Source organism: Pseudochaenichthys georgianus, chromosome 7 (genome assembly GCF_902827115.2).
Source record: "Pseudochaenichthys georgianus chromosome 7, fPseGeo1.2, whole genome shotgun sequence".
NCBI classification, from domain to species: domain Eukaryota; kingdom Metazoa; phylum Chordata; class Actinopteri; order Perciformes; family Channichthyidae; genus Pseudochaenichthys; species Pseudochaenichthys georgianus.
Genome location: NC_047509.1, coordinates 26,344,376 through 26,370,741, shown reverse-complemented (window position 1 = coordinate 26,370,741; position 26,366 = coordinate 26,344,376). Strand labels below are relative to the sequence as shown.

At 40.8% G+C, this 26,366-nt stretch overlaps 1 protein-coding gene across 1 annotated transcript; it reads right to left on the bottom strand.

The window, feature by feature from the left end:
- Window positions 1-1,790: 1,790 nt before the first annotated feature.
- Window positions 1,791-25,963, bottom strand: gnas (GNAS complex locus). Its single transcript, XM_034086813.2, has 12 exons — window positions 24,282-25,963; window positions 20,081-20,153; window positions 15,664-15,718; window positions 15,439-15,558; window positions 11,427-11,524; window positions 7,081-7,135; window positions 6,598-6,671; window positions 6,394-6,452; window positions 6,177-6,297; window positions 4,874-5,004; window positions 4,363-4,430; window positions 1,791-3,829 (listed from the first exon to the last, which is right to left on the bottom strand). The coding sequence occupies exons 1-12, from the start codon at window positions 24,418-24,420 to the stop codon at window positions 3,683-3,685; spliced, it is 1,140 nt and encodes a 379-aa protein (XP_033942704.1). The 5' UTR covers window positions 24,421-25,963; the 3' UTR covers window positions 1,791-3,682.
- Between the last annotated feature and the right edge of the window lie 403 nt (window positions 25,964-26,366).

The window sequence follows — 26,366 nt, the reverse complement described above, 5'->3', positions numbered from 1 at the left end:
AAATAATGGCACAAAAAAATCAGATTAAGCAAATGTGGAATTTAAACATTCAACAGGGTTTAAACGCACTGTTGATAGCAGGTTCAGGTCCTGTCGAGGGCTGAAGTAGAGTCTTGTTAAAAAACAACAACATATTAACAGGTAGTGTAAGAGACAAGCTAACAATCCCAAGGCCTCATATGAATAATGAAAGAGCTGAGTCAGAGTTCTGCAAAGGTGCAGTTTTAAATCAGTTCCACTTTTGAAGGTTTGTTATTTTTAAACGCTTACACAGAAGTCATGATTTATGATGAATTCCCAGAATCCCACTCGGTTTGTCCTAATCATAAGGATCATGACTGTAACATTCCTCATTCAAATACAGAAGTTACATATTTTTTTAATGTATTTTCAGTAAATACACAGATGTCATTTCATTATAGGGGAAATTGCTGCTGCCTTTCATTCAATCATACTCCGCTTGTTATAGGAAATTAAAGTAAGGCCAGGGCTATAGGTTGCTGCTTTTATTGCATCTTTTCCTGTAGACTTGAGGCAACAAATCACTCCAAAACTAATTCTGTATTTTGTTCTACTTACCTCCACATCAACTGCATTTTAACTGAAGTGGATAGTCCCACTAAATGAAGTGAAGCTCAACTATCCTCCATGTATTGGTTGCATAGCTATCTAAAAACATCCAAAAGATAAATGCAACAAGGTCAATTATTTGATCTGTGTACAGCCACCATGTGTATGGCCAAAAATAGAAAGGTGTTGGAGGTAAAAAAAAAAAAAATGGGTCACAAAGTCAAATGAAAATCCTTGCGAGCAAACTACAAGTAACTCTCTGTGTTTAGTGGTGTGGAGTTAACTCCTGTCAAAGAGTTGTATTGAAGAAGTGCCCAAACTTAGGTTAAAATTTCCCTTTCACTTGAGCAAGGTCCCCAAGCGGAGGACCAGGGTTCGGATCTGGCTCGGGACCATTTGCCGCATTTCATCCCCTCTGTCCCCTGATTTGAACTCTATCTCTGCAATCTTTTTTTTTTTTTAAATGACCCTTTTAAAACGTTTGTGTATGTATTTTTGACTGGTCATAGCAACACAGCCAAACCATCAAGTCAGGTGTCAGAAGTTGTGTTTTCAGAACTTCAATTACCATTGGGGACTGAGGAGCCCGTTCACTTCAGAATAAAAGCCCACCAGTTAAACTTTGATGTCTGTTATTTAACATCCAACCTTCAAAACCAGAGGTCCTGTACAACCTCCATGGTCATATCAATACATACATACATACTCTGCTTATCTTAAGAGGAAATGCCCGGTAAAGGAACAGGAAACCTCACTTCCTCTAGCGTGGATTTACAACCCCTCTGCCTGAAGTCAATTTGGGATAAGTTTGCAAAAAAATGCAAGTCATTGTAAGTGAGAACAGTAGAAAGTAGTGTGGACTGTATCTGTGAGTGTGTAATCACAGACCTGTTTCTGTCTGCACCAAAAAAACAACTTTATTTCTTAGAGCGTCTGTTCAGAAAGTAGAGACCCATATTTGATGTACACATTAAATGAAGACTAGGGCACTGAAAGGAGAGAGATGCTAATACTGTACAGGCCGCCTCTGCTGTGCAAGGCTAGGAAGGAGGACTCCCTTCATCCAGAAATAAACTGACAGTTTCTTTTTTTGTAATTTTTTTTTAAGCAAAAGAATACGATGTGTAGAAACAAGCAATGTTCTGTCCTCTCCTCTGTAACCCTTCAAAATGTCCTTTGCCCATGTCAATGAAAGAAAACAAAAGAAACCTGAACACAACTTCAGTTGAAAGGATTTAAGTTATAGCAATACGCACACTATCAAGTGTACAATTTGTCAAGGTTCATTTGATTCTAATAAAATACTTTTTTTAAAACCCATATACATTTCATAAATTTATCTTTTTGGGGTATATGGATTCAAAAATAGACATTTAAACAAAGAGAAAATGGGAGGGTAAGGGAGAGAAATAAAACTACAAAAGCTACGAATGGTTGTCCTCCGTCCTCGTGGGGAGAGAGGGAGAGGACAGAGAGGGAGGGTGGGGGAGAGGGGGGACAGAGAATAGAGAGAGGGGGAGATAAAACGAGGCGGAAGTGGAGATGGAGGCTTGGAGTTAGGAGGGTATTGGCCAAGCTATACAGCGCAGTATGACACCCACTTTAGCTCATTACACACGTACAGTCGTGATCAAGGCACAGGGATCTTCTAAAAGTTATTTTTTTCAATAAAGTTGTACAAAATAATACATTTTACAGTCTGTACAAGAATAATAGTTCAGCAGTAATGTAAAGACAGACATACAAAGGAGAGAGGTAGGGGAGGGTGGAGGAGAGAAGAGGAAAGATGGAGGAACGGCAGAGAAAGTATAAAAAAAAAAAAAAAAAAAAAAAAATTAGTGTCCTGTTTGTTGTGGTTCTTTTTTATATTCCAGGATTATTATATTTTATTTTCTCTTCAAAACAAAAGTGCACTGCCAGGAAGGTAGAAATGCAGATGGGCAGGTGATGGCGAGGACGAGAGTGAAGGAGAAGATGAGGCCGTAAAATCATCAGGTGAAAAAAAAGGAGAGAACGACAGAGACGGAGAGTAAAGATAAAGAAAGAGAGCGCACAGGGCACAATGGCACACAAGTCTACACAGACAAAAACAGCTGTGGAGACAGTAAAACAGGGTCAACCATGACAAGATGAGTTCTCTTTAACTTATATGGTACTGTACTGTAGAAGGATGCTTTTCGCCCTCCGTTAGTCAAGCTCCATTAAAGTCTTTTTTTGTTTCTTTTTTCTTTTAAACTCAATGTATCCTCTTTACATTTCGCTCCACTACCAACAAGGCGAAGTCAGGTGGCAAAACAGTTCGGTGGAGAAGGCGAGGACCTGTCGTCGTGACTCCATCAGAAAAATTCACATCTTAGTCCATGTCATGTTTTTTGTGAACCCCCGATCACAACAAACCCTGTCTGTGGCGACGCTGCTCCTCGTCGCTCAGTTTAATCTCAAAGCACTGTGCCGGATAAATCAGCCCGCCCCTCGTCCACAGACCGGTACGGTTCCAGATCCTACCCGGTTGTGCAGTCCAGTAAAAAGCAGGTGTGATACGTTTCTGTGTGCGAGCAGATCCTGTGGTTGCACATGGATGTGTGTACATGATAGGAAGGATTTGAGCCCTGAGCACAGTGCTATTTTTTTGTAAGATGCAGTTTTCAGCTGATCTATTTGCAGTTATTCAACAGTCATCTGCTGCACTGAAGTAGTCGCTCAGTTTTTACCCCAACCTCAACATAAGGGAAATCTCACAACCGGATCAAACCCTCTTTACTCTTTACCTCTTTACTGGATATACTGTCCAGGGGCCACTCAGGGCTTCTCTAGAAAGGTGTGTGTAACGTGTGTGGGGATATATGTCGTTTAGATCTGTGAGTATGGCTGAAGGTGGAGATCAAAGTCTGTTTATGTGTTAGCCCCGAAAACCTTTCCAGCTAAATGGCGCCGTCTACTGCATGTGAGAGTTTGCATCAGGGGGAAGATCTGGGTTCAGGGTGTGTTTTTTCGTGTGTGTGTGTGTGTGTGTTTTGGCCCCCGTTCCTTTACAAGAGCTCACACCCTTCTGTGGAAGAGGAGAGTTTTGAGACTCAGGGTTTTTCATAGTCCGATGTGTTGGTTTCTCCCATCACAACAGCTCGTACTGCCGCAGGTGCATCCGCTGGATGATGTCTCGACAGTCGTTGAAGACACGGCGGATGTTTTCTGTGTCCACGGCGCAGGTGAAGTGCGGGTAACAGTAGTGCCTCCCGTCCCCGCTCGCTGTGCTGATCCTCTGGGGATGGAGAGAGGAAAACCACGTCACGATGCGTATTACAACTCACACAGCTGTTTTCTCTATCTGCAGTCTTTAATCTACATTGATCATATAAAGCAAAGACATATATAGCACTAAACACATTAATGGTCATGCCATAATTATCCAACAACATTTTATATGAGTTAACTGTAGTCAAAGACTGACACAACACGCCCATATGTTCCCACTGAAGATACATTTAACAAACATGTCACAACAAGTTTAATCAAAGAATAAGGTAATAACCTGAATTAGCTGGGGACTGTAGCTTTTAGCAAACATTACTAAATTCAGGAGTGAATACTGCGGTTGTTAGGGACTATTTTCAGCTGCGGATTAATACATTTGTTATTTGGACACTAATGGTGGAAGAGTGATTTCAGCTATCATCATAAAGCCCCCAGTTTATTGTTGGGTTTCTTGAACAACAATATAAACTATAACTACAAGGACTCTTAAAGTGTGCACATTACAAAGCCCAAAAGCAAACCTGTCCCTATTGCACTCACCAGGAACTCATCTCTTATGAAGTACTTTGCCCTTGTAACACGTGGATCTTCTCCTGGCTCCGGTGTGGCTGGAAGAGAAAAGAGAGAACAATGAAGTGACATTTCTTACAACATATATTGGTGAGCAGGTATACCTTATGATATGACTGTAGTAGATGCATTATCCCTCACAGTTCTAGTTTTCTTTTGAAGGAATAGCATATAAGGGCTTGTGAAAGTATATGCACAGTTGCTTTAATGAGAAGAAAAAAACATGACTTGACACAGCAGAACTATCGCTATGTGTCGGTGTATTCCTCTGGAAGCACAGGGATGTTTCTGCATGCTCAGGAACATTTTATTGTGATGCGCAAGGGATTTTCAGAAGGCAGTTTCCAGTTGGGAATCTTTGAGACAGTTTGGGGATTCCTTACAAAAAAATACTTATCTGTAATAAATAAGCTGAAAAAGTATATTTGTGCAGCTAACAATCAGCCGTCGGAGGTCAACTGAAAGAGGTTCAACCGCTCACCATCGTCAGGTGTGGTGTAGCGAGCAAATTCAGGAAAGTATTCATCGATTTTGGACTTCCCTGCCAGCACCTTCTCTGCTAGCAGATCCTGTTTATTTAAGAACAAGATGACAGAAATGGTCCGCAGCCACCTGAAGAGAACAAAACAAAACACGTCAACATCAAACACTGAACCATCAAACTGTATGAAGAGAGACACAAGAAGATATCTCTGCCCTGAGTTGGTCAAAATACAAACGGGGGGTCAGGAGGGGACTGCTTTATCAGCGGATACATTTACATTTATTAGAAAATACTCATTATCCCAAAGTGCATCTGCATTGATCCCCAACTGCATAACAACTACATCTGTGTCCTAAAAAAATCAAAACAGTCCAGAGTATTTCATACAACATAAAGATTGGAATAAATCATTTTGAGTGTCTAGATTCAATACTGAAGATGGATGGATGGATGGATGGATGGAGATTCAATACTTATTCATCTCCGTGACCGCAGTGTCTGTGGGAGAGACACTGTCAAAGACCTTGTTCATTTCCATCTATTCTAAAACATGTATTGGCCTACATTTAGCTGGATCTTGTAAATAAAGTACGTGATCTACTCTTCTAGCCCCATTTACTGCCATCGGTAAACAAGATGACATGCGTCGATAGCAGTAGCCGACAATTATATGTTTTGCTCGACTAGGTGACTGGAATAGGTCGCCTTAGCCGTCATTTTTCTTTTTTAAATGACTGACAAATTCTGAAGTCTGCGCATCATTTTGAAGGATTAAGACACAGAGACGATCTGTCCTAACTTTACAATAGTTCACAGCGGGGCTCCTCTCCTCCATCCTGTGTGGGAGTTGCTGCAGGTTTTCGGCACCATGCAGCAAGTATATTTTAAGCTCTGTTTATTAAATCCAACTCAGACAGTCTTTCTACTTCTGATTACCTAGCCTGGATGTTTTAACATAGTCTTTCTGATTTATAAACACGGCCTCCATTTACTTCAATTCATCGCCACTTGAATCCGTTTTCAGATTCTGTATTGTGTGCACATGTAAGAATTCAAGGTATCACGTGCAGGGTCACTGATAATCAAATAGCACTTCAAGGATGTAGTATTCCTTAATTGGAGCACTAATAACAACAGAGACCATTTGACAGCAGAATGCGTACTTTTACTTTTGATACTTATGTAGAGTACTTTCATAGTGTATTGGTGTATTGGTACTTTTCATTAAAGGATCCAAGTACATCTTCCACCACTGCAACTTTGCCATTTGACTTCACAGATCAGGTCTGAGTGTGCTCACCTGTTGTTCCAGATGTTCTTGAAGAGGTTGAGGGCCTCCTGTAAACGGTTGGTCTGATTGTCCTCTCTGATCACCATGTTGTAACTGCTACTGGCCACCACAAAGATGATGGCCGTTACATCTGAGGAGGGGAGAGGCGCACACATGAATCAGTGATAGAAAAAAAGACGTGATCTTAGTGAAGTGAGAGGAACACAGAGAAAGAATCTCGAGTTACCGTTAAAGCACTGAATCCATTTCCGGCGCTCGTCTCTTTGACCACCAACATCGAACATACTGTGGGAATCAAACAAGAGGCGTTAAAAGGTGAAATACTGCCATCATGTGTAGAGACTGTACACCTTACATTCTCACACTGATAAGGATACAGTTATAAATAATTTCTTTATGTCCCTGCCCTTTTTTTTACGGTTTTACTTACTGAAAGTTAACTTTGTCCACTTGGAATCTAGTTTCAAAGATGCCCGATGTCAGGACTCTGCACCGCAGCAAATCCTGAAGAAAAAACAAAATTGTGAATAAAAAGGTTCCAAGGTCATTAAGACATCCTACAGGATTTTGAATGATTATTCTGAAAACCTGGAGCAGGCATTACACTTGGCAAGTTGCTGCTGAACTTATTTTCTAGAACAGGGTAAGAACTGGGACGCAATGTGTTTTTATTTTCTGCCCCCACTCATAGGCTTTGCAAATGGCAAATATTGTTGATTTGGAAAATAAATTTAAAAAATGCACTTGAAAAAAATGCACTAATCAGATCAAGACTCAACTGAAACGTGGGTGTGTACTATTACATTTGAGAAAAGGTTATAAGGGATTATATAGACCACACTTTCAACCCATTTCCTGTGTATGAAAATATATATGCAAAATTAAATGTAGGTCATTTAAATGTTTCACCCACCTGATCTGTCGGAGTGTAGTCATTCTGTTTCACAATCTCAATCTTGTCTAGAAAGCTGAGAGGAAAGAAGAAGAAATAAAACAATGTTAGAGAGAATAATGCTGATCCGAGTGTGAGTTCATTGTTAAAGATTTGCACAGGTGTGCTAAAGCTCCACATTCAGTATCAAGTGAAATCATTATCTGCGTGTTAACCTCTTTGTAACCCCAACAGAACATTAAGTATGTCCTTTAGTGCTCTTTAAGCTTGCCTTTGCACAAATCTGAAGAAATAGCGACAAACGCTTGACTAAATAGTCTGCTAAAAAAATGATGCTGAATTCTATTCGATAATTCCTGTAAGGCTGCTTTCTATGTACGATATTTAATGTGGATGAGAGTATTTAATGCTCACACCATTTCCTCTCTTAAAAACTTTCTCTGAACTTTACATGATCTGTCGATGTAAAATAAAACCGATCAGAAAGGAACAGGAAGTGGCGGATTACATAAAGATGATGGATGGTTACAGTTTGATTTGACTGTAGACATCCCAGAGATGTCTCTTCTGACAGACTGTCTTTATGTCCAGTGATAGATGAACTCTCTTTAATATAAGCTCTATTGGCCATTTCACCTGTAAAAACATCCAAGGCTGGTCAGAGACATCCTGATGTGTGCATTACAGAGAGAGTGCACGTGATGAAGGTAAGACACAGAGGGAGAGGAGGACGGAGATTGAAAGCGTTATGGCGTCCGTCTGACATTACAGAGCAGATTTCAAAAATAGCTCCCCAGTGCCCTGGCCTCCAGCACGGTTACCATGGAGACCCAACCACAGACGCTATTAATAGTCCATCAGCTCCCAATCTACTGCGGCTGGACTAAAAGAAGACAGACAGACGGACGGAGATGGAGAAAAGGAGGAAAAGGAAAGCAGGAGCAGGAGGAGCTTGTGAGTTTTTATACTGGATGTGTGAGCGAAAGGAGGGAGGGAACAAAAGACTGGACTGTACCAACTCAACCACCTGAGGAAGAAACAGGGGGGAGTTTCTCCTCAAGGTAACTTTCAAATAACACCAACAAAATCTGCAATTTAAATGCAATTAATATTCAAACGATTATTAGCACATATCAGTTGAGGCTGCAGTCTTGAGTTCACAGCTGAGCAGTGACGTTATCATCCTCACAAATCCCCCCCTCTCCTCCTCTAAACTTCCTCTGATCTGCAGATGACTCAGCCTCGGCCATGTTTGCTCCCAAACACTGCAGACTGCTGCGGTTACATGAAAAAGATTCCACTATTTTACACGCCTTAAAATCCCTTTCAAGATGCCCTTGTGCATTCTTCAAAGAAAACCATATGCATCATATAGATATGATGATGCAAAGGTTTGGTTTTGGAGATTATACTGCCTGAGAGATGCTCATGCTGGGAAACAATTAGGAAGAAGTCATCGTTTGGTAAATGGTATCCAACGTGACCACCTCAGATGTACCTCAATAAAGAAACAATCTAGAGCAGTGACCATCAACTGGTGGCCCACCAGACATTCTCATCCGGCCCGCATGGGGGGGTGACTGTGGCGTTGGCGGAGTGGTTACACCCCCCACTCATGTCACCTCGAGTTACACGGGTTCGAGCTCCACGCTCGTCAAAAAACGTTGTTGTGTCCTTGATCAAGACACTACATTCCCAAATATGCTGTATAGGGGAGATATATATATATATATATATATTAGTGCTGTCAAAATTATCGCGTTAACGGCGGTAATTATTTTTTTTAATTAATTGCGTTAAAATATTTAACGCATTTAACGCATGTGCAGAATGGCCCGCCCCATACGTGCCACCAGTGGCAGCGCCAGGGTATGGCTTGGGTAGGCTACACCCATACCAAGAAATGGCTTAGCCCCACCATGAAAAATGATGTTAAAGTAAGCAAAATAAAGTCTGCCAACTCGCGCGGAGTAAATTGCACAGACAGCAGTTAGTAAGATTGATTTCAGTAGCCACGGTTTTGAAAACTTTTGTCACGTAGTGATCGACTTCTCAATAGAACATCTTTGATAATGTCTTCTGGCCAATCAGAATCAAGATAACGGCGTTGTGTTGTTGCAGGAAGTCCCGACGGAGAATACTTTTGCTGTAGTAGACAGGGGTGCACATAACTAACTGGTACGCAGGTTATGTGCGTAATCTGAAATGCGTACCGTCACTTGTGTCACAAAGCGCATTTGCGTACCGACGTACTTGTGAAGCTTTTCCAGAAGGCGGTTCGATCACCGGACGACAGAGTCGGTCTCCGTGTGCACAGACAGGGCTGCTGTTAACGTCGGTCTGTACAACGGAACTGTGCCAAAACTACGCCAACCGGCTGCGGAGGGAGACTTCCCCCTCCCCCCCCCCTTCACTGGAGAACTGCGCTAAAACAGCTGATCACAACGTTCACACTGTGGCCACGAAGTACTCCACTAGCCGCCCCCCCCGTCGACTTTCCTGAAGTACTCCCCCGTTGATAGAAATCAACACGTAATGAATTAAGACCCCCCGGTTTGATGATTGATAGGTGTGTGGGTTGTCTTTCATTTTGACATGCAGAAAAATGTTATAATAAACATAGATTCTGTATGTTAAATGGATATATCCGCCTTCTTTCATTTATCTTTCCAACAATATACATAAATAAATGGCATATTTTGGACATAGTTCGAATGGTGATTAATCATGATTAATACATTTTTAAGCTGTGATTAAACTGATTAAATGTTTTAATTGTTTGACAGCCCTAATATATATATATATATATATATATATATATATATATAAAAACGATGATTAATTTCCTAAAAAAATAATTTAGAAAAATATGAAGAGAAGTTTATGTTTAATCTCTGTATGGTTCGTTCTTTGGTTTTTCCGTTTCAAAACCGAATAGGAAAAACTAAAAACCGGTTCGCCAAGGAGGAAGTGGAGCACACAGGAGAAAACCGTTTCATTGCAGACTGTTATGTTTATGTGGGGAAATGGCAGCGCATACATTATTTGAGATATGCGTGCCTGGCAAACAATGTTCTTATATCCTGCAACCGTTTCCCACCAATCAGGACACGGTATTAATAAAAAAGTTGATTTATTTCCCTGCCAATCAGGACTGCTTTCAGTTTTATTACCCCGGATACAGGCTTATAAAAAAATTCAATAAAGTGAACATATTAATCAATTATATATGTATATACATTTTTATGATTTATATATAAATATATATATAAAAATCTCTGGCCCCCGAAAGTGTCCCTTGGATTAGTTTTGGCCCTTGGACAAATGTAGTCCACTGATCTAGAGGCTCCTGCAAATAACAGAGACGCAGCAGCCGTCTGAGGTTTTAAAATGTTTTAAATGAATGCCAGTGACTATAGAGTTGACTGGCTAGCTAGCTTAATTAAAAAGGCAGAATTTAAAGTATTTTCTAGCAATATCACCATGCTCATAAACACATCTTGGTATAAAACACATTTGTTTGACAGGCAAAGATGTTGCTAATGTTGGTGCTATCTGAGCAATGACCTAATATCCCTCTGTCAGTTCATAAAGGAGAGAAAGAAAAAAACGTAAAAAGTAAATAAATTGATTAAGGTTGTTGACTGTAGACCAGTATTGTAAAACAAACATTTGCTAAGTACCCATGAAGTCATATCTCTGAAGTTACCTAATGGGCACAAAGCTTGTCCTACAGATGCCATTAGATTGAAGCGCAAAATCATCACCTTTACGATTGGACATCAACTGCGTACTTGTAAGAATTTATCTCGAAAGATACACAACATATTACTGTAAATCTGTCTGCAGTTAACGTCAGGCATGTTTGTGGTATTCCATTAAATCTGTATAATGACTTCTCCTTTTGATTGTGTTGTGCAGGCAAGAGAGAAGAATGATAACAAGAAGCACCGTCAAATCTGGTTTCCAGGAATCAGGATGGTGTGACTCCTCTCGATTTGAATGCTATAAAATATGTTTTTTTTCTATCGCCTGGGCCAAAGGCTTTTGTTTTGATACCAGATAACCTGCCATCACAACCACTTTTCATTTGTAAATAATTGGGCTAAACTGGTTTAATCTCCACACGGTACGTGACACAGAACAGCTGCTCTGTTGCTAGCTGCAAACAAAAGCACTCTAACATCATAGAAGGCCAATGCGGGCTTCCCTTGTTGACTTCTGGCAGAGTGAACCAAAATAAACCAACAAAACTAAGTAAGGACAAGACAATGAATCAGTTAATGAGAAAAGTGTCATTCATTTTGGTCCACTAATCCAAACTTACATCGCGGCCTACACCATGTAGTGTACTATACAATACTTACTATTGTGCACAGTCGATCAGCTGGTACTCGTTGGATCTCTCGAAGCACGCCCTGACCCCCTCGTCCTGCCACAGTGTCTTCGCATGTTCGTAAAACTCCTGCGGAGGAAACAGAAACGCATGAATGACCATATGCAGACACTGTCAGTCACATAAGAGACAACTATTCTTGCTGCTTAATTGGGAGAAAGGGTCCGGTGATTGTGTGCATTTGTCAAAAACACACAGTTCACTATCTTAGACATGTATTTCCCCTACATGTAAGATACGTTTTGCATTAATTGCTGTGCATGTTACACCAAAAAAAGACTAATACAAAATTAAAGGTGAACCCAGATGTGCTTTCGTCTGAGGAACAGTGGTTTTTTTGTTGACACGACATGCACTGGACGATGTGTTGAAGAGATGCCTGCGTACATGTATGTAAAGGTAAATAGTGGTGAAGGGAAAGAAAGACTCGTTACTTTACATCGACACTATAGCCAGACTCCTTTTTATGCAGGGACACAGCATGAATTAACCACTTCTTCTGACATCATTAGTACTGACTGAACGACAGGAGAACATTTCATTTAAATGATGTTGTAAAGTTGCTAACAAAACACAACCAGTGATTCAGGTAGTACATGTGAGCTGGTAACTAGCACACACAGACTTCTAACAGCTGCAGTATGGCCACATATGTCAATATCAACGTGCAATACCCAATCCCAATAAAAGGTTATAACTGTCACAACTCCTTCAAAACAAAAGGGAATACTTAATCATACGGTTGTTTATAGAGTACCCTTTGAAATTAGGCGATGATGTGTATCATTATTTAATAGTGGGAAACATTTTTTCTCTCAAAAATGTAGTATTATTTTCTGCTTTTCTTATCAGGAGATTGTTTGATAACAATGGCAGGTTTCATGTATGTGGGTGTAGAAATACAGATACATGACTAGAGTGACTCAGCAGACTAACTAGAGTGACTCAGCAGTTTGTTGTATGTGTAGGCCAGTTTAAAAGAATGAACTTTGTGATTGATGTGTTCATGAACTGTCCTAATTCAGGTCAAACACAGGCTACTTCCATGTTCCACAGTGGGAAAACACACACACAAACACACACTCATGCAGACCGAAAAGCAGAGTACACTTTCGCCATCCTCTTTTATAACTTGGAAACCATGCCGCGCACGTCATAAACAAGTCAACCAACCAAACAAGTAAAGCCAAACAACAACCGCAAACAAATAATTGCTTCCCAACAGCTCGGCATGAGTGGAATTCCTCAGGCTGCCGAGTGATTATTTAGTGGTAAAGAGAGCGATCCGCGGAGGAAAACTCACAGATTTGAAACCTCAACAGCTCATGTGTCTTAATGAAGTGTTGCTGAGTAGGACATTAGTTCTCTGTGTGCTCACTCAGCATAACGGCCCGTCCACACAGCGGCGTGCGTTGAAGCTTCCAACGCTTCTGCCCATTCACTTTGAATGGGGTGACGTCACTTTTAGCCGAACTGCATTTTGGGAAGCGACGTGGAGCGTTGCCGGCGTTGCTCGCTTCAAAAGTTGAGCAATGTTCAACTTTTGGCGCCTTGGCAGAAGCGTCAGCCAATGAAATCCCGTTTATGCAAATCTGCCAGTACAAGCGCTAGCCAATTAAACCGCGTGTATGCTGGGAGAGACTACGCAGGTCATTTCCTCATATTCCAAAAAACGGAGGGAAAATTCATTATAGCGGTAGTGAATCACCCGGTGCTATATGATCAGTCTCTGTTCATCTACCGGGATACAAACCAGAGGAGCGAGGCATGGAGGGAGGTGGCAGAGACAGTGGGTGAAACTGGTAGGTTTTCGCCTGTTTGGGGATTTTATATCCAGTTTACTTCGTTTTAACATTGCTATTGCTTTGTATGCCGGGGGCGGGCGATTCATGTGATTGGTTGTTGGTCGCAAAAAATCCCCAAGCTTCAGATACGCCCACCTCCAAGCGTCAACGCACGCCGCTGTGTGGACGGGCCGTAACGGCCCCTACACACGGCGGCGTGCGTTGCCGCTTGGCGGTGGGCGTGTCTTGAGCTTGGGGAGTTAACGCGAGCAGCCCGACCAACAACCAACCACATGAATGTCCCGCCCCGGACATACAAAGCAAAGCATCCATGCTGGCTAAATATACTGTCTATGCTTGCTAGCTGTCCATTCAAACGAAATACACTGGATATAAACTCCCCAAACAAGCGAAAACCTACCAGTTTCCCCCACTGTCTTTGCCACCTCCCCCCATGCCTGGCTCCTCCGGTTTGTATCCCTGTATGTTCCCTACCGCCACGATCATTTTCTCCTCCTTTTGTTGACATATGGGAAATAACTGCGGTCTGGCTCTCCCAACATACACGCGGTTTGATTGGCTACTGCTTGTACCGTCAGATTTACATACGAGGGATTTGATTGGCTGATGCCTCCGTCGAGGCGGCAAAAGTAGAACATTGCTCTACTTTTGCAGCGAGCACCTCGAGAGAAGCTACGCTTTGCTCCCACAATGCAGTTCGGCGAATCGTGACGTCACCCCATTCAAAGTGAATGGGCAGAAGCGTTGAAGCGGCAACGCACGCCGCCGTGTGTAGGGGCCGTGAGACTCAAGCATTGGACCGCCAAGATTTGTGATTTTACATGTGCTGCCCAATACCTCCTAATCTTCCTGATAAAATGTTCAGATCAATATCTTTCATGAGAAAGTTTTTATTAACTTTTATAAAGAATACTTGTATTTGTTGTTTATCATAAGTGAAAATGAAGATGAAGGTGAATGATCCCCAAATGTCAATTATAACCTTCCACTGTAACAACTATGTGTGTGCAAACATGTGGGCAAAAACTAGACCATTTAAGAAGATGAAAAATCGAGGGGATTTGACATTTTGCAATACATTTTTCTTTCCAAATAATTTGTTTAGTTTATGTTGTTAAATATTTGAATTCTCACTCTCAGAAACTGAAATATTTGACATTTTCTGCGTCTGCAAAAATCTGAAATACTTAATCGATCAACCAATTACATTTCTGATGATTGACAAATCAGTTCATTGTTGCATTTCTATTTCCTTGTTTGCATCAGCTGCTTTAAGCTTCCACCTGACACTAAATGTGTCTTTATTGAATGTCAACATCGTGTTGGGTGTCAAAGAGAAATCTTAACAGCTGCATTGTCACTCATGTGTAAAAAAAAGAATGATTTCATCATCATGAGTTTACAAACAGAGCGTTCTTTCATATCAGTCATGCAATGGATTCACTCTTCCTCTCCTGATGTAATGCCTTTTCTTCCTTGCTTCCTCTCCCTCTATCGCTGCCTGCTTCTTTTCTCTCAAGGAACACTTGCTTCTCAAACATCAAACTGAGCAACTAGAAAACCGGTGAAGAGCAAAGGTTTGGATTTGAGCTAACCGTCCTCTGGCTTCTGACAGTGAATGTCTATCAAACAGCCAGTCCTCAAACTAAATAAAAATATATATTAGAAAACTAACTACAGGTTCTATTCCTACGTGAGACTTAATGCAGAGTGAATTTAGCCCGGCCCCGCAGGTGGCTGAGGATAACCAGGGAGTCCCAGACTATGAGTTTGGTCTCTTGGCTCAGACAATTAGTAATGTCCCGTTGAGAATACTAAACTCACACAGAGGTTACCCATCAGGTCATTAGTGAACCTCAGTGTTTGCTACCCCTGTCAAGGGATTATCACCTGGGATGTTGGGACTATTACTTCCTATCATCTAATGATACAGACACCGCTGGGGATGCCTGCAGCTGTTGCTAATGTTTTATATCGTCCACAGCTTTACTTTGACTAAGCCATCCAGCCCATATGTCGAGGTAAAAACTAAAAAGGGTTAACTTGCAACGTTTGTTAAAATATCCCAAGTCATTGCAAAACTACAAGCATAAGCAAATTCTGTAAAACTGGTGTGAATTGACAGTGTGTGTGTGTGTGTGTGTGTGTGATTTCTTTGTGAATATTTGTACTACTCACAGATGTAAACTCAAAGTTCTTCTGGGTGACGAGGTTGAGGACGTATTCAATGCGGTACTGGTTCTGCGGGCAGGCCAACTGCACAGGCGGTGCCAGGGTGCTCATAGCGGTTACTATGGTCTAACACAAACAAACAAACATTTAGTACATTTCACTGTAGAGGACAGAGACGGAAGCCGGACAGGAAGCACATACAGTTATTTTGTTGTTGTTTCCACCACTTACTTCAATAGCTTCTTTAATATTATTCTTGATGTCATGGATTTTCTGCTTCTTCTCTCTGAAAAGGAGACAAAACAGATGATCTCGTTATTGATGTACAACAGTAACACAGCCTGAGGAGTGTTGTCACACCAAAGGTATGCAAAAATAAAATAAAGACAGGTACTATGTACATATCCATCGTATTGTGCTAAGTGAGGGCAAATCACACACCTATTAATCACTGAGGTTAAGGTTTCTAAAGCAGTGCTACAGCAATTTATAATGAATAACGCTGGTGAAATGTTCTGTTAATTTAATAATGATGTGCATCTTTGTTATTCTGTCTGTTCACAGATGACAGAAAACTTTAATTATCACATAAATAACCGAACAAGGTCAAAGTATTTCTGGAAATAGTTGTTAAAATGCAGGAAGCAAAACACATTATTTTCTTGAAAATATCAAATGAGTGACATGTGTAAATGTGACATCTCTCACAACATAGTTTGTATGCTCTTCTTTTGTACACAAATAAAGGGTTTATTTAGAAAGTGTTGTTTTGGTGTTCAAAAGAGGAGTTCTGTGTCACCGTGACATGGTACACAACACTGAGCTGCATTCAGTTTGTTTTTGATCCGAGAAGGTAAACAGACCTTCGTTGGCACGCGTGGTGGAGAGATGATGTCTGTCTGCTGTTTATTCAAGACATTTGGACTCTCTGTGACAGAAAGGTTTCTATTAAAAGGCAACCAGAGAGCCACTTAGTCTATCTTTCACCTTGAGCCTTCCAGGACAACATTGTGTTTACAATAGATCTATGTCGGCGACAGAGGGCGAGGCGGGCCTCTTTGTTTCATAATATGGTTTTAGTGTTGTGTTTTAAGTCTGCATTACAGCAAGGTGATGTCATGTTTTTGTCATGTGATATTTGATTTCATCCATCCTGCCAGCCATAGATCAGTGCATTCTCTCAACCAATTACCCAAGAGGCTGCACAACTTTACTTAAAGGTGGGGTAGGTAAGTTTGGGAAACCGGCTCGAGATACACTTTTTGTTATATTCCATGGAATGCTCTTAACATCCCGATAGCAATGAATATCTTAAGTGCTTTGACAAAAAATCCATACAAAAGTGTCATCTGTGGAAGCCGTGATAATGTAAAAAGTACAACCAATCGGATTGGTTTGGCGGATTGGATTGCCACCCTGTCTGTCAGCCTTCCATCTTGTGCACGCACAAATGTATCTCGTGCCCTCATTGGGCGTGCCGTCATTGGGCGTGCATTGCAGCAGTACTTCAATGACTCGCCAGCAACAGGCCACTTTCACCAGTCTGCTGACGTCATGTGCGCGTTCATGTGTGTTGGAGGAGGTGCTCTCTAAGGAAGTCTGAAGGAAGGGGCGGATTCTTTTCGGCTGTGTACTTTCAAATTGTAGTGCACTCGAGCCGGTTTCTGAAACTTACCTACCCCACCTTTAACAGGGCATCAGGTTTTGGGATTGTGAAGTACTTCATTGTAATAGTTCTCTATAGTTTTACCCATTCCAATATTTGCTTTAATAATACAAAAAAAGCTATTTTAGCAGCATAATTTAAGACATGTCAGTATCGCCTCCTGCAGTCAAATACAATCAAGTATGTGAGGCTCTTCGTAAAGCCTACATAAACTAACAAGAATTGCTCACATGTAGGCTATTACCCTATTACACACACTTTGAGGAGCCGAGTTACCATGTGGCTGCAATGCTATCTGTAAAAGAATGTTCTCTCTGGCAGATAATAAAATAAATATGAAAACAAGAGATTATTATTACTCAAATAAGCAGAAACTGTAACTTTGACAAGAAGGGAATACCAGAAAAAAACCACAATTTACAATGTGTTTTTCTTGAATTTGGTGCAGAAAGGCATGAATTACTGCAGTGAGTGATTTAATTACCACTAAAATCATGTTATGTATTATGTTGATACTTGTTGACAAGTGGTAACAGAATGAGAAATAGAGAGAAAAGAAGAGGTAAGACAGAGTTTATTGGGTTAGATGGGAAATTGAGAAGGCCTTGTTTACATTATCAACCTGATAGTCATTCAAAATCACATGGTGGTGTGCGTGTGCGTGTGTGTGAGGTTAGAGCGAGGAAGAAGACATTTCACAGCGTGGTTCAGTGAAGATGTCTTGTGATACGTTAAGGTGGATAAATGCAGCTGACAGGTACAAGGTGTGAAATCAAAGCCACAATAATTAAAATGTGTAATTATTTAATGTGTTTGTTTACGGGTTTGTCTGCGAAATCAAAATATTGAAATTGAATCGAAGAACTATAGGCATGCTCATTTAGTCTATATAACCTCAACAAATAGTCCCATAACAGCATAGAAGAGGGACATCAAATAAAAGCCAAGTTAATTAATAATGATACAGAAATTAACACATTTGAAAAGCTGTAACCTTGATAAATTATTGGTTTATATTTTAGAATTGTTTATTTCTACTCTTAATTTCTAATTATGTGCAATGCCTTGTTTTTTATTTTTATTTTGCAGCAACAAAATGTTTTTGGGATCAATAAAGTACATATTATCTTAACCAGCCAATGTTGATAAAAAGGGAATATGTAAGAATTGCTTACAATTTCAAGAATCTAAAATCAATATTTCCATAGACAAAAGCGTGGAATCGTTATAAATCACATATTTCTAATTTTGTGTTTGCTCGATGAGCCCATAAATGCAGAACATCTGAGGGTTTTATACCATTAGTCAGCCAACTTTCTTTGGCATAAAAAGGGGCCCGCCTCTAACTCCCAGTTCCTTCTCTACATCCATGGGTTCCTTCAAGCTTCTTCATAAATACAGAAATGGTCCTGCACATTGGCAGTCCTCAGCCTTTGACCACTTAACAGCTCCAGTGATGAGGCTGGCAGTTGAATGTCTTGTCCAAAGGCAGTTTAGTCATAGTTGAGAAGAAAAGAGAGAGGGCGGAGTCATTCATTCATTTTTTTTTTTTAAATGAGGCCAGCAATTGGAACCAGCAGTCTTCCGGTCACAAGCCAATTGCTTTGACCTTTAGGTTACCACAACACTCAATCCATTCACCCAAAATCTTTTATCACAGGCGTTATTGAACTCTTTCAGTCCCACATCAGTAAATGTATGTCCTGCCTCAGGATCTGAGCTTATTAAAACATATTACTATGCTCGTCATGTGGAGACCTACAAGCAACTGGCTTAAAAGTATAAAGTGATTTATTGTAATGAACTTAAAAGATGACATCTGACCGAAAATACAAGTAAACCCGTCAGTCATATGATGATATATGGAAGCTTACTAAACATAAAGGAAACAAAGGAGCCATACATGGCGTGGAATGGATGATAAAAAAATCTGCCGGATAATCCATGCAATGTCACAGATTAAACCGTTATGATGCAGTAACTTCTTTTTGAGGACACCCATCCACCTGAGCACACACACGCACTAACACGCACACACAGCTCAGTGTTGTTGAGTCACGCGCTGGGTCATATGCTCTTGTCTGCCTTAGGTGATGATTTTCTATTCTAACTTTGCAACGATACTTCCATCCCCATCACCAGACCAATACAGGCCAAGACAATGACACACAAAACATTGCTTATTGCAAGAGCAGCAAGTCAGGGATGTGGTTCAGAGACCAGAAAGCAGAAGAAAAAAATAATCTGGAAAACATTTAGTTCACACAACAAAGGGCAAAGCTGGGTGTCTAAAGTAAAATGATCCTTCATTCTTGTCCTACTTGACTTGGGTCAGGAGATTGGTTCTTGAACAACAATATCCAGAAAGTTTAGACAAACGTATGGAAGAGATATAGAAAACTCTCTGTGATACACAGTCTATTTCTGCACAGAGGGTTTGTTCCTTCATGGACTCTTATTTCAAACTGAGGTATAACAACAATTGTCAATAGCATTCTTCTCAAATACAGTTTCCATAAGGCTTTGCATGGCATCAATTAAGTTGATTGGAAGATACCAATCCTGTCGTGATGGAGATAAGTATTTCTCTCAATTAATTCAGCATTAAATATTATCTTTACTGAGGTGAGATGACATTGTCTCATTAAGTAAACGGACTTCTAGATTTACTTTACAAGGAGCTGCTAGCCAGATAACAGCAGATGGATTACCTCAATATCCAATTTTAGTCAAAACATCTGTAATATTGACACGTCATAATAAGTACATAACTTGTTTTTCACCACTGTCGTTGACTTTTACCTCTCAAGGGTCAAACTTCCATTTCTGCACGGCAGTCTGACAAGTCTACCATGTTTTTATCCAAAATAAAAGCACAGTTCTTTCTCTGTTGAGAGAACATATCACTTTGTTCCGACTATAACAGTTTGGACATCCAAACTGAAATGGCTAGATAAATGTTTTTTACAAAATGGTGCTTACTCTGCATTGAAGCCATTGACATGTAGGATCCTCATCTGTTTCACTATTGTGCTCTTTCCGGACTCCCCAGCACCTGAGAGAGAGAGAGAGAGAGAGAGAGAGAGAGAGAGAGATACATTAGGAATCTGTTGATCTGAAACACACAAACACTGAGCTGGGTTATAGATAATACACATTGGTCTGAAATGTCCTTTTATAGTATGTGTACAGCAGGGTTTCCGTTAGCCGTGTTTTAGCTGGTAACATTTATTAAAAACCGGTAAATAAAAAAAAAACTGCCGATCAAAATGTCCGGCAATAATTGGGGATGCTCCGATCGATTGGCCGCCGATCATTATCGGCTGATATTCACTCTTAATAGTTTGATCGGTGCTCTCAATAAAGGCCGATCAGGAGAGCTGGATCTGATCAATATGGACATAAACGCGAGTGAAGTACAACCGGACGAGAGAGAGAGAGAGAGATCAGATTAGCTGCTGCTGAGTCTGACTGAGACACGCAGCTCTGCATGATCACCTGAAGCCCCGCCCACTGTTTAGCGACCTGCATGACGGACTGTCAGGAAAGAGGGAGGGAGAGGGAGAGAGAGAGAGAGAGAAAAGAGAGGATCCGTTTCTCCCGTGTTAATATTCAAAGTTAATGTAAACTTTTGAATAATTTACTTCATCTACTATAATAGTTTGTTTGAATGTAATAATTATGTTGTTTGTGGAAGCGCATCATTTATTAAAAAATGAATCTGAACTTTCGATCCGTTACGATTATAAACTGAAGCAATATAAAAATGAGCCCCATTAACTGAGTTTTAAACATCAGCATCCGGTCATAGTCCGGTAATTACCTGCTAACGGAAACTCTGCTACACATTACATGTCACTTGTTATACGCTTTTGTCCAAAGCGACTTACATACTCAATACTGTGGGCAATCCCCACAGGAGCAATTTGGGTTGAAGTGTCTTGCCCAGGGACACACCGACATGCAGACTGCAGTGGGGTTTGAACCTGTGACTCCCTGATCCGAACACCAACGCACAACCCACTGCACCACACGCCTACACAATTCTTATTATTATTATTGAAACAAAACCGGTAAGTTTCAAATTTGTCCGGTAAAATAAATTCTTTCCGGACACTTGACCGGCAAGAAAAAATCCTAGCGGAATCCCTGGTGTACAGTAGTTTCATATGCCGTGTATCGATACAAGCGCCATCCCTTACTAAAAAGATTTTTGGATGATCATAGGCTGTTTTGAATCGCCGGTGCCTTGCTTTGCCCTGCAGGAAACTTTTAATGAACAAACAGTAAACTTCATACATGACTGTGATGTTATCTGGGAAAAGTGAGAGGAGAAGCAAGGACAGAGCTGCATGGTCATGGCTGAAATAATAAACTGGATTATTTCACTAGATACTGTGATCACAATCACAAGATGACATTTTTAGACCTGCCTTTTTTCCTGGAAGAGATTTTATTTTCCATTAAATCACGTTTAAACGTTTCCCTTTAAAAGCAGGTGCTGAAGTGTTAAATAACAATAGAATTCCTTATATATCTTTATGTCCTTAAAACATAAACACTGCTCTTGTCTGAGGAATGAACAAATAGTAAGTTTGAAAAAGGACTAGCTTAACATTGCTAGCAAGTAGCTGAATGCTGCAGGTCTGTGGATGGCCTGTGTGAAATGTATCTGCTGCAAGACTGAAACTCTTGTCTCTGGCCGTGTAGTGCTGCCACGCCTGCTGTATGTTCAACTGCATTAAGGGAGAGCCACCTGAAGCTCAACAAGTTGCAGCTTTTTCACACGGGCCAAGGCCTTTCCTGCCTCAAAACCTAAATATGTTTTGATTTAGACGTTATTTTATCTATACAACTAAAGTGAGGATTAACAATAACTCGTAAACTTTTGTTTAACTGCAATAAATAAATACCGATTTGAGTAGGGGTTTGAAATATGTTGTATAGTTTATAAAAATATAGTATGAAAAATGCAATAATCTGCCTACATATCAATTATAAAAAGAAATGTCAACAGATATTTTGCCTTTTTCTTACAAGTGAAGACAATGCGTGTAATGAGACAACTTGTGCAGTAGTAATAAATGTACTGACACAACAGCTGATTATAGTGGAGAATAATGTTTATATGAAAATGTCTCAGTAAAGATACTTTCTTTTTGGCAATGTTGGGTCTCTGATGGAAAGAATAAATAAATGTGTGATTTGATATAAATGCCTGACATCTGAAGATTTGATTCATGTCTGAAAACCATTTATCTAATGGCAATCCTAATACGAAATGGTTTGAAGGACTGTAGTACAGGTTTTTAATAATAGGTTATAGCCAGTGTTTCCCAACCTTGATGCATATTAGCGACAGACGATACATTATCACAGAAGAGCATGGCACATATTGGTGGCTCAGGAAGCTAAAGCAAATACCATGAGCTCAAAACATCACACACTCAAATCTGACTGAGGACCTCATGGCACAATGTCAGTCCTCCTTTTCCATCTCCATATCTTTTCCCACACTACATGATGAAGCAGTCAGCATTTTGCAAAATATCTGCATGTAAAAGTAAAGTTTAACTTTCCATATTTGTGTACCAGAAACCTCATTCAAGTTACATCTTGAACCTGAATCTTTTTGAGTAGCTGTCTCAATAGCAAAATGCATTTAAAGCGGTGAAATACACAAAAAGTGGTCCTCTATGCTTAGTCAGATTCCTATTCATAAATTACTTAAAATGCTCTTTCGGGTTCAGATATTTAGCCTTTGAAATATTTAAGTTGTATTTGTTTTTGTACAGATGTTTGTTGAGACACTGATGGATTTCAGAAGTTTGGCTGCAAAGCAAACACAGATGTAAACTGTTCAAATATGTCAGATGTAAGTCATGAACTCTGATTAACTAAATTGTGAATGATCTCTGGAGTGATGCAACACTGATAGTTAATCTTACATTTCGTGCATATGGTTGATTGTGAACCACAGGAGTCACAAATAAAAAAACAGATCTTTTTAAACCGATGGCCAGTTTAGTTGTAGTTACAATAATACTGAGCAACACAATCCAATGATGACGTCACAAAGGATGAACAATTGTAATTTTTTTGGTTCAGGATAGCCACCTAAACTGCTAATTATTGACGGTAAAAATATATATTTTCACTACTTCCAACATGGATACAACCCAAGCACAAGGCCTTAAAGACAGTTGTTTTGCTGCACAGGCTTTGAATTGATAGTGACTCTTGTGCACTTCATTAAGCTTTGTTAACCGTTTAAACATATCTAAAATATGCAGAATAACAAAAACAACCTGTAGGTCTGTGATAAAGTCAAACAAGCAGATAGTATAAGTGAAAAGGGGACAAACTTGACAACAGACACTTTGTTTTGGTTTTAATATCGGTCCTGTCCTTCTGCTTTCCTAAAGTCACCACAACTTCCTCCTCAACATAAATACAGGCGTGTCGTACAATAAGCACCCTCGCAATCAAATATTATGATTTTGACAAAGAACACCTAGGTTATTTAGAGGTGGTAAACCTGCGATTAGACATACGAGGAGGGTACAGAATAATAGAGCATGCCGGGCAAAAGTTAGACACTTTTATTTGGCTCTTATGTAATGTAGAGACCCAGCCCACCTCCAGTGTACTCTCTGACACACAACCACATGTTGAGTCTTATGAACACATGTTCACCTCTACCTTAGGCAGGATTCATTGTTTTTCTCTCAGGCACAGTGACAAACTGTAATGTAACCAGTGTTGGGGTAAAACCCTTCAGGCCTACATGCATGGCACAAGATTTAGTCCCAAACTAAAACAGCTTAAAAGGATAGTGTCTGTTAAAAATGTGCATGTATTAACTATAAACTCAGGTTGTTTTAGTTTATTTAAAGAAGGTTGTTCTCCTACTACTGCTAGCAGTTTCCCACCTTACACCCCATGTATATTTCCAAACCAACCGACTAAAGCATGTTTGTGTTGCTAGTGGTAGACTCTGTAAAGTCATTTTGACAACAACATGCTGAAAACCCAGCACAGTGCTGCATTTTTAGCCTTATGCAATGGCAAAGTCACACTGTTGACAATGTTTCCCAAAACAACATCCCAGAAGGTTATGCAGGGAGGAAGCAGAGCTGTAAAGCAGCAAGCACAGAAAACATGGAATATTAAAAACACTCACCTAAAAGTAGTAGTCTGTGAGTTGCTCTGTATATCTGTTTGTCTTTTTGGAGCTGCTTCTCTATCTTCTTGTTTGCTTCTCTTTGTGCCTTCTCCTCATTTCTCTGGTCTTCGGTCTTACTGTTGCCCAAACAACCCATCTTCCCGCAAGAAAAAAGAAAAAAGGGGGTCCAGGGGAGGAGGTGGAAGAAGAAGTGGCGGTGGAGGGGTATGTAGGAAGAAAATAAATAAACTAAACTAGTCTAGATCCCTCGTTTGACATGCGGACCTGGCAGCAATGACACCCACATTTACACCATTTAACGTCTCTGGCCTGATCAAAAACTGTTCGTGGTGCAGCCCTGTAGAAATTATGTGTCCATAACGCGTATTTTGCTGTCAGAGAAAGGGCAGGATACTGTTGCTGACGACACCGAGGCCGCCTTCTCAGTTTGCTGAATCCTGCTCGGGCTTTTCCTCCTTCTCATGCAGTATCGTTTTTGTCTCTCTCCCCCGTCAACTGTGTAACGCAAACAATTGTAATCCACAACGTCTGTTAAGACACCAAATATCGGGGTTTCACCTCAAACGGAGGTAGAATTGACATCCTAATTTGCATCTCCAAAAGCCCGGGTCTTGCGTCTCACTGCTGCCCGTGACAAGAAGCCGAACTCGGCGTGTCCGAAAACCTCGCCAGTGCTGCGGCGCGGCTCGTTTCCACGTCTCCTGTCATGTTAAACATTTCCATAGGTGAACGCTTAAACTCTCAAGCTATTTCTCTGTCTCCCCGACGGCTGTCTTCGTCGGGGGGGCCACAAGACAGGAGGAAGGAAAATAATATGTACACCCCAACTACATGTGTGATATTCTCATTGCTTCCGTCGTCATCCGGCTCGTTTTCACTCTCTGCATCGAATCAACCCGAAACAGCTCCAAACTCACTGCGGTTGTCTTTTCGGCTGGATCCCCCACCACCTCAGAGTCAACAACGATCCAAATACCCCCCGATTTGTCCTCCTTTTTTGTGTTGGCTGTTCCTCGGTGTGTTTTCTCCTCCAAAAGGCCTTCTCTCTCTCCCTGCCCCTCGCTTTTGTTACTGAAATGTGTTATCAGCCCCTCACATCACCACCGAGCCTCCAAAACTGCGCACCGATACTTTTTTTTAATTCCCGGCTCGGCTCCAAAGAATCCCTCCAAGAGAAAAAAACATTTTGAAAAAAGATTTAAGAAAAGAAAAAGAAAACGTGACCAAGATGTGAAAGTCCCTCGAAATGTATCCACGTTTCTTGCAGGTGAAAAAGCAACCCCCGCTGTCAGGCTCAGTTTTTTTTAGCCTACATAAGGCCTATATGTATACTGTCTCATACAAAGATTTATGTTCCTCTTGAATCCGTGCTGGGTAAATAGGCTACAGGCTTGAGACTGCATGTGCATTTACATTCACAAAAAATAGGACGCGGGGTTGTTGTAGCAGCACATTCCCACCGCGAAGGCCGCTCCCCTCCTGCCGCTGGTCGAGGAAGGTGAAAGACAGGAATAACCAATTCTTGGAGGTTATTATTTTCTCCCTTTCTCTCTCTCCGAGAATAGTAGCTTACATTGAGGAGATAGACAGCGATGAAGAGAGACGGGGTGGGGCCACACGGCGCTCATTGAACCCTGGGAAGGAAGGACCGAGAGAGGAGGAGAGGAGAGGCCGCTTCGCCTCGTCACGTGGCCCGGGCGCGGAGCAGCGTCAGCGGCGCGGCTCTGCGGAGGAAACGGCGCCCTCTTCAAACAAAAGTCTCAACACCGTTTGAAAGGTGGGGGTCAGGGCACAGCAGCCGGGGGCTCCCAGACATATACACGAGTAGATATGCACAAGAGTGAAGAATGTGATCAAATGAGCTGAAGTGGTCATTATTAAGATGTGTGTTTACAAAGATTAGTAATGAACCTTTGGAAACTGAAAATAGTTGTAGTGCTTGTTTATTTGAAGCAGGGCTGCATCTTGCGCATCAATTAGTTATTTGGTCAAAATGTTGATTGGTGAGACGAATACAAAATATTCCAATTACTCTCATATAAGAAAACATAAAACATTCACATTCTTTGAAAGCTTGAAACG